This window comes from Galeopterus variegatus, unplaced genomic scaffold (assembly GCF_000696425.1).
Source record: "Galeopterus variegatus unplaced genomic scaffold, G_variegatus-3.0.2 Scaffold161, whole genome shotgun sequence".
NCBI lineage: Eukaryota > Metazoa > Chordata > Mammalia > Dermoptera > Cynocephalidae > Galeopterus > Galeopterus variegatus.
This window is the reverse complement of record NW_007726272.1, coordinates 396,442-405,156: the sequence shown is the minus strand read 5'-3', so window position 1 is coordinate 405,156 and position 8,715 is coordinate 396,442. Positions and strand designations below refer to the sequence as shown.

At 46.8% G+C, this 8,715-nt stretch overlaps 1 protein-coding gene across 1 annotated transcript in view; it reads left to right on the top strand.

The window, feature by feature from the left end:
- RMI2 (RecQ mediated genome instability 2) overlaps positions 1-6,110 on the top strand; it is a 7,245-nt gene extending 1,135 nt beyond the window's left edge. Inside the window, exons 2-3 of the mRNA XM_008593803.1 lie at positions 2-96; positions 4,985-6,110. Coding sequence (XP_008592025.1) covers positions 2-96; positions 4,985-5,133 — 244 coding nt within the window. The 3' untranslated portion in view covers positions 5,134-6,110. The remainder of the gene's footprint in view (position 1; positions 97-4,984) is intronic.
- The last annotated feature ends 2,605 nt before the right edge of the window (positions 6,111-8,715 follow it).

Below are 8,715 nucleotides of genomic sequence, written 5' to 3'. Positions count from 1 at the left end.
CGGGCGGCGGCGAGGCGCGGCTGCGGGACCCGAGCGGGGCCTTCTCGGTGCGCGGCCTGGAGCGGGTGCCGCGCGGGCGGCCCTGTCTCGCCCCAGGTAATGCCGCGGCCTCGCAGGGCGCCCTTCTTTCCTCCTGTCCGCCGGGAAGTTGCCGAGGCCAGATTCGGACCCGGCCTTGACACTCTTGGTATCGCCCTGGCGGGGTCGTGAATGTCCCACCCCCGGACCTTTGCTCTGGCCGGTCCCCCGCTAGATACCCTTCCTCCCGTCCCAACTCCAGTCTCCCAAACAGTTGTGAAGATAAACATCACCTGCAACCAGCTTTAAAAAATACAGGTTGCTGAGACTCCCCCAGCCCTCCTAGTTGGAATCTCCCGGGGAGTGACCCGTGGCATGTGTCACAAGCCCTCTCACAAGTGTGCCTTCCTCGGGGAAGCCCTACTGTACTTCTCCTTTGTGGACCTGTTGTCTTAGGCTGTAGTTGACTAATGTCTGCCTCTCTTAAACCACTGGTGCTCATACTTGAGAGTGCATCAGACTCACCTGGAGAGCTTGTTAAAGGTCAGATTGCTGGGCTCAACCTCAGGGTTTCTGAGTCACAAGGTCGAGGTGGGGCTGAGAATTTGCATTTCTAACCAGCGCCCAGGTGCTGCTGGTGCTGCTGGTCTGGGGCCTCACTTTGTGAACATCCTGCTGGGGCAGACTCTGAGCTATAGGAGGGTGGGGTCTGTGTGGTTCTAACTGTATCCTCAGCATCTAGCCCAGTGCCTGACACATAGTTGCTCCAAGAACTAGTTGTTTTGAGTGACAGGAATTGGGCACCCAAGATCTCATCTCACTCATTCCCTGGGATGTTAACTGAGCATGTGCTATACACCAGGCCCCATGTGAGGTTCTGGGCTGCAGCCGAGATTTCAGTAGACAAGACCCACCAGGGGTATAGACAGCGTGCTACAGGGGTGGCCCAGGGAGGCTTCTGGAGGATGTGAGGTCTAAGTTGAGAAGGTCAGTGGGTCTTCCATCTCCTCGCCTCCCTCCCCTTGTGAAATCAGGCCAAGGTCACTTCATCCCTAAGGGCTCTTCCTGGTCAGAGAATCTTGGATTCTAACTAGAGGCAGGATAGTTTGGTGGTCTGGCCTGGGCTGCTTTGGATTCAGACTTGTTGAATTCCTGACTTCACCCCTTCCCTGCTGAGCTGCCTGGAGCACTTTTCTTAACTTTTCTTGCCTTGTACTGTATATTAGTCCATTTCGTGTTGCTATAACAGAATACCTGAGATTGGGTGATTTATAAAGAAAAACGAAATTTATTGCTTATAGTATCTGAGGCTGGGAAGTCTGAAGTCCATCTGGTGGTGGTGACAGTGACCCAGGGGTCTCACATTGCAACTTAGTAGAAGCAGAGAGAGCAGAGAGAAAGACTCTCCTCTTCTTTTAAAGTCCTCAGAACCACACCCCTAACCACCATTTTTAATCCATTCACTACTGCACGGTCCTACAATCCAATCACCTCTTCAAGGCCCCACCCTTCAATTACCATAATAGGATTTCCACCCTCTTAACAGTCACAGTTGGGCTAAGTTTCTAATACATAGAACTTGGGGGACACAATTCAAGCTTCAATGAGTTTTGGGGGACATAATTTAATCCACTACATACTCCGTCTGTAAAAAGGGGCTAATATTTCCTGCCTGTTGTATGGATTAAGTGAGTGAATAATGGCCTGGCTTGTAGTGAGAGTTCAAAACATTGTGACTCTTGTTATTTACTGTAACATGATCCTGTTCCCTTCCCACCCCACCTACCCCTTGCCCTGTTCTTCAGCCTCTTCTCTCTTTCTGCCCTTGGCTCCAGCTTTAGTCTAGCACAGGATTGGCAGACTACAGGCTCCTGCCTCTTTTCACGTGGCCTGCGAACTACAATGGTTTTTACATTCATGAGTGATTGAAAAAAATCATGACATGTAAAAAGTATATGAAATTCAAATGTTAGTGTCTATATGTAGTTTTATTGGAACATAGTCATAATTTACATAAACAACTGGGGCTGCTGTCCCCTATATCCACAGGGTTGAGTAGTTGCAACAGAGACCCTATGACCCACAAAGTCTAAATATTTACTTCTGGCCTTTTACAGAAAAAGTTTGCCGACCCTTAGCCCATGCTGCTTGATGTCTTGGTCTCCAGGCAAAGCCCCTTAAGGGCAGGTGTGGGCAGTCTCCCAAGTTTGGTCCCAGCCCTAGCATAAGCCTGGCACCTGTCTGACTTACCCACTGGTTTGAATGCCTACCGGCAGGGGCCATGTCATTTCCTCTTACGAATTAATGCTAATTCTAGCTTGTCAAAACTCAGTCACTGACTTCAGATAGGGAGCCAGGGAAGTAAGCAATCAAATAAAATACAAATATTGTAGGCATGAGCAGAGGGTGCCATGGCACAGAGAAGGGACATTCTTTTTTTTTTTTTTTTTTAGTGGCTGGCCAGTACAGGGATCAAACCCTAGACTTGGTGTTATCAGCATTATCAGCATCACGCTCTAACCACTGAACTAATCAGCCAGCCCTTTTTTTTTTTTTTTTAAATGGGGGTGCTCCTTGTACCTGCCTTGTACAGTTGTGAGAATTGCAGGGTTGATGTTTGTGACGTGCTTAGAAAAGTCCCTGCACCATGAAAGTGCCCAGTGAATTAGCTGTTGCTGGGAGATTGTCCTGCTCCATGGAGCAGTATGTGCAAAGCCTTGGAGGTGGGAGAGCCCAGTGCCTTTGGGGAGGGTCCCATCCTGACGGCCTCAGCCGCAGTCTGTGGAAGGACATGCCTGCTGTAGGTGGCCTTGAGCCGTACTCCCCGCATCGGTGCAGTTCCTCTGTTGCTTGCTTCTCTGGAACATCCAGCAGTTTGTTTCCATGAACCTCACATGCTGCAGATGCAGTTGCGTCAGAACCTCTCCCTGTCCCCCAGTTGCTCCCAGTCTACAGGGGGAAATGAGAAATGATCACCTAGACTGCACTGGGACCAGCGAGGTTCTGGAGGCAGGAGCTGCGTTTGAGAACGATGACTGCAGCCGCATGACAGCAGGGGTGGCTACAAAGACAAAGAAGCTGAAGATCACCAGCTGGAGCCATTGACGTGGTCAAGGCTTGACCAAAGGGAGGGGTTGTGGGGGGAAGGACAAGGGGAGACAGCGTGGAGAGCTGCTTTCTGCAGGGAGAAGGTGTGGGTAGCATGAANGGAAGGACATGCCTGCTGTAGGTGGCCTTGAGCCGTACTCCCCGCATCGGTGCAGTTCCTCTGTTGCTTGCTTCTCTGGAACATCCAGCAGTTTGTTTCCATGAACCTCACATGCTGCAGATGCAGTTGCGTCAGAACCTCTCCCTGTCCCCAAGTTGCTCCCAGTCTACAGGGGGAAATGAGAAATGATCACCTAGACTGCACTGGGACCAGCGAGGTTCTAGAGGCAGGAGCTGCGTTTGAGAACGATGACTGCAGCCGCATGACAGCAGGGGTGGCTACAAAGACAAAGAAGCTGAAGATCACCAGCTGGAGCCATTGACGTGGTCAAGGCTTGACCAAAGGGAGGGGTTGTGGGGGGAAGGACAAGGGGAGACAGCGTGGAGAGCTGCTTTCTGCAGGGAGAAGGTGTGGGTAGCATGAACAGGACTAGTCACCAGTGTGGCTCATCTCATGCCCTTGAGCTCATCCGTTAGTTGTGGATGCCGTCCCAGTAGATCTCCTGTTCACCTTTCCTGGTTGGGATCTCCCTGGGTCTGTTCTTCCTTTCCCAGGTCTTCAGTCCCTCTGCTCCCGAGGGTTCCATGTCTACCAGCACTTTAGGGCCATTCAGAAGGTATGGCAAGTGCATTTTTAGAACAAGCCTCGGTCACTGAGGGACCCAGGTAGACCTGGAGATGGGTTCAGAGAATCCTAAGTACATCCTGCCAGGGGTTGAATACCAGAAGGTCAGACACAGCTTGCCGGCTTCCTTCGGTCAAAGCCCTGACATTGGAAGCAGTGCAATTAAAGCAGCCTGGCAGGGGCATGCAGTGGGGGCTGGCAGTGTGCCTGTGCTTCCTGCTGTGTTTGGGTTTTTTTTTTTTTACACAGTGAAGTTTTGTGTGGTTAAGACTGGCCAAGTTTTGCTTTGAAGGAGAGTCACTTCCTCAAGGGAATGGGAAGAGAGTCATGGTTAATATGTCATTTTAGATCATCTTGATGGCAGCCTGCCCTTTCGTTGATTTGCTTGTGTGTGCCCAGCAGTGGTCGGGATAAAGCTGGGAGGTGGTAGGAAATGGTCCCGGTGGTTGGAACCATGGGGCAGCATGAGGCAGTGGGGGTGCTGCTGCTGCCTGTCCAGCTGTTTTAGCAACATCGAGTGAAAATTGGATTTGCTTTGGGGCTGTCAGGGAGTGTCTTTACGGAAAGAGGACCTGTCCTGTGCACAGAGACCAGTCACATTCTCTGGCATGGAGCAATGAATAAAGATTAGAGAAAAGCTTAGGTTTTCTGCCCCTGCCTTAGAACAATCTGTCTCGTTTTAACTCATACCCTGATGTGCATTTCTTCCATTCTTTGGGCATGACTACATTGTGCATGATGATTTTGTTGAATATATTAAAACCAGAAATCAGAGAAGATAAAGATGTCATCATCCTTCAGGTTAAATGTTGAACTAGTTGGGGCTGGCAGATCAGCTCACTTGGTTAGAGTGTTGCGCTTGATCACACCAAGGTCAAGGTTCAATCCCTGTACAAGCCAGCCACCAAAAACATAAATTGTTGCAATATGTATATATTCTGGTCCCTGAGTGCCTTGCATTTTAATATTTACAATCTGAATGTTTTTCTTTCTTCAATTTCCCTCTCTCTGATAAGTTAAACTCTGGGAAGGACCGGGTCTCTGCTCTCCACCCCTCGCACTTTTTAACATGAGCATCATGACCATGAACATCATGACCATGAACATTACAACAGGCTTTTCTTTCTTTTCTAGGGACATATGTGATGGTAATGGGAGTGGTTCAGGCCTGCAGCCCTGAGCCCTGCCTACAGGCTGTGAAGATGACAGATCTTTCTGATAATCCCATCCATGAAAGCATGTGGGAGCTGGAAGTAGAAGACTTACACAGGAATATTCCCTAGATAATGTCAGAACCGTCCTTTAAAACAACTGAAATTCTGAAACAATTTAGGTTCTTATAACCATGTGGATTTCATGGACATCGTTCAATGCATTCTCAAAAGTTCCTCAGAGAGCTTCGCTATGGTTGACCAAGGAGTCTGGATGTAGGAATTTTTAAATGCTGGGATCCTTCAGTTAACACATCCTCCACCACCCCTTGCTTTGACTGTGTTTGCTGATGAAAAGCAGATGCTGTGTTCTTTTTTCCTTTTTGGTTTGTGTGTGTTAATTCTGTCTCTCTCTAAAGCACACAGAAATCTCATGTTGCATTTTCCGAATTTTACGAGCAATGATACTTTTTCCATTACTGCCCTGTTTTACGATGCAAAATTCGAATCTCAGTCATTGCCCAGGGTGATTTAAGTGTCGTCATGGGCAGGAAAACAGACTGCGTAAAAAAGGAATGACATCACAGCTCCACATCGTCTTTATAAACTTCCTTATCCAGCTTGTAATCAAACGGCATTTTCTGACGGCAGGCACAAGTGGCCCCTCAAAGATTCAGCTTTCTTCCTGCTTTGGACACCACTCAAACATTTAAGGTCCATTTTCCTTAGATATGAAAGATACTACCTTCTTAGTAGACAATGTCTCCTTCACTCAGAGACATTGAGACATTTTCAGAATACCTTGTTGAAATTTAAAAATTAAGATTGGGAACGACTTTCAGGCATTCACTAAACTTCTGCTTCATAACTTTTGGCGAGACACTGCAAGGGAGCAGCCTCCTGGATTAGAGTTCTTATGTGTTTCTGTATGGAATGATTTTTTGTTGTAATTGTATTGAACGTTGGGTTTCTGCTCTGCTTATTACCCATGCCTGGTTTTTCTTTAGATTGTAAGTATTGAGGAGGTCAGATTATGTTCTGACATTGCTGGAGAGTTTTGCCTGGATTATTGATATTCTGCCAGTAATAAATTTTCTTTATGTGCTGTATTACTATTTTTTTTTAGTAGACTTTATTTTTTAGAGCAGTTTTAGGTTTATGGAAGAGTTGAGCAGAAAATACAGTGTCCATATACTCCACACTCAAATCCCACCCTCCCAGTTTCCCCGGTTATTAATATCTTTTATAAGTGTGATACATTTGCTATAACTGATGAGCCAACATTGATGCACTCATTAACTAAAGTCCATAGTTTACATTAGAGGTCACGCTTCTTTGTGATGTACATTTCATGGGTTTTACCCAATGCATAACAACATGCATCCACCATTACAGTATCGTACAGAATAGTTTCACTGCCCTCAAATTCTTCCGTGGTCCCCTTATTCATTCCTCCAGCCCCCCTAACTCCTGGCAATCACTGATCTTTTTACTGGCTCCATAATTTTGCCTTTTCCAGGCTATCGTACATTATGTAGTTTTTTCAGGCTGGATTCTTTCACATACTGTGCGTTTAAGGTTCCTCTGTGTCTTTTTTGCAGCTTAATAGCTTTTTTTTTATTGCTGAATAATGTTCCATTGTATGGATGTACCATAGTGTGTTTATCCAGTTCACTCATTGAAGGACATCTTGTTTGATTCCAATCTTTGACAAGTATGAATAGAGCTGCTGTAAATGTCCACGTACAGGTTTTGTGTAGACATAGTTTTCAGCTCATTGGAGTAAATGCCTAGGAGCGCCATTGCTGGAGCATATGATAGGCCTATGGTGAGCCTCGTAAGAAACTGCCAGGCTGTCTTCCAAAGAGGCTGCATCATTTGCGTTCCCACCAGCAGTGCATGCGGGCTTCTGTTGCTCTACGTCCTCGCCAGCATTTAGGGTTGTCGTCAGTGTTTTGGATTTGCTGTGTTTTAAAACTAGCGTTTTCTTTTAAAGGTGAGGCAAATTGGAAAGTGTGCATTGTTTTTATTATTGATCTGGGTTTGTTGTCTGGATGAAGCTTGTTTCAAGCTGGTTTATGTTCACAGTGTGGGGTTTTTCGGGCAATATTGCTGAGCTTTAGTGGGACTTTGCAGCCCTGTAGACCTGAATTTGAGCCCTTCATCTGTTGCTAAACTTGCTGTGTGACTATGAGCAAGTTATGTAACCTCTGTTCTTCAGTTTCCTTATCTACATAATGCAGATCATACCCAGCTAGTAGCACTGGTGTGAGAAATGAATGAAGATGTGTGTAAATCACTTTTACATAGTGCCGGGCACACGGTAGGCATCCAGTCATTGTTGCTGGGAGGAGAAATGTAAGTTCTTGCTTTCATCCATCACTAAAAGCCACACACACAGGCTGGCCCATTAGCTCAGTTGGTTAGAGCGTGGTACTGATAACACCATGGTCAAGGGTTTGATCCCTATACTGGCCAGCCACCAAAAAATAAATACACATGCACATATGTGCACACACTTTTTTTAAAGAAATTTTTAAATTTACTGAACAATTGCAAAGGCAGTACAAAAAGTTCCCATATACCTGCACATAGCTTCCCTTATTATTAACATCTTAGGAATGGAGCTTTTGTTACAATTAATGAACCAATATTTATTTATTTATTTTTATTTATTTATTTATTTTTCCCTTTTTGTCTTTTTTCATGTCCGGCAACGGATCGCAACCCTCAGTGTTGCGCCCGTACAGGACCGGGACCGGCAACGGGATCGCAACCCTCGGCGCTGCGCCCTCACCTCGCTCAGCCAGTGAGCGGGAACCGGTCTGTATGTGGGATCCGAACCCTAGGCGGGAGCGCCGCCACGCTCCCAAGCAGCGCACTGTAGCAGTGCGCCACCAGGCCGGCCCAATGAACCAATATTTAGATGTTGTTATTAACCCAAATCTATGCTTTATTTCTTTAGTTTTTTCCTGATACCCTTTTCTGTTCCAGGGTCCCATCCAGGACCTCAGAGACCATTTAGTTATGATGTCTCCTTAGGCTCTCTCCCTGGCTGGGATCATTGACCAGTTGCTTTTGATTGCAATGAAATTTAATTGTGGTGCAGATCATAGGATCTCTGTGATACAATTCTTAGGTTAAAACTTTGTCACGAAATTACTTTGGAGTACCCAAAAGTAGCCCTTGAGCTGGGTGTGTCGTAGACTCAAGACCTCAGTCTGAAGTCTGCCCTACTGTGGTTCTGCCTTATCTGAAACCTGCTTTTCTGCTAGAAATCTGACCCGTGCTGCCGAGAACCTCCTGTATCATATCCTGCCCAGTTTGTCCTCACCTAACTTCTGGTAAATAATGCCCAGTTGAAAAATGCTGGTTGGGCTGACATTGTTGCTTGGCCAGTAAACCATCTCAGGAGTGTGGGGTGGGGGGCGGAGAAGGAGGATGCTGTGTGTTTTTTCTGACAGTCCCTGCAAACTAGCCATGGCTCCTTGCTGGAAGTGTACTGCTTCAGCATGTTAGCCACACTGTGTGGTTTCTCTGAATATTAATAACTCTCACTGTTTCGGCTAGTGTTTCCTCCTGACATCACCGAATGAAAACACATCTCAGAGGTTTTAGTTTTCTGGTACCAAATCAAAGTTGGTTTATCAGCAATCACACACGCCACCCCCCACCCCCACCCCCCCACTCCCCCTCCAGACAGTGGCAGGGTTG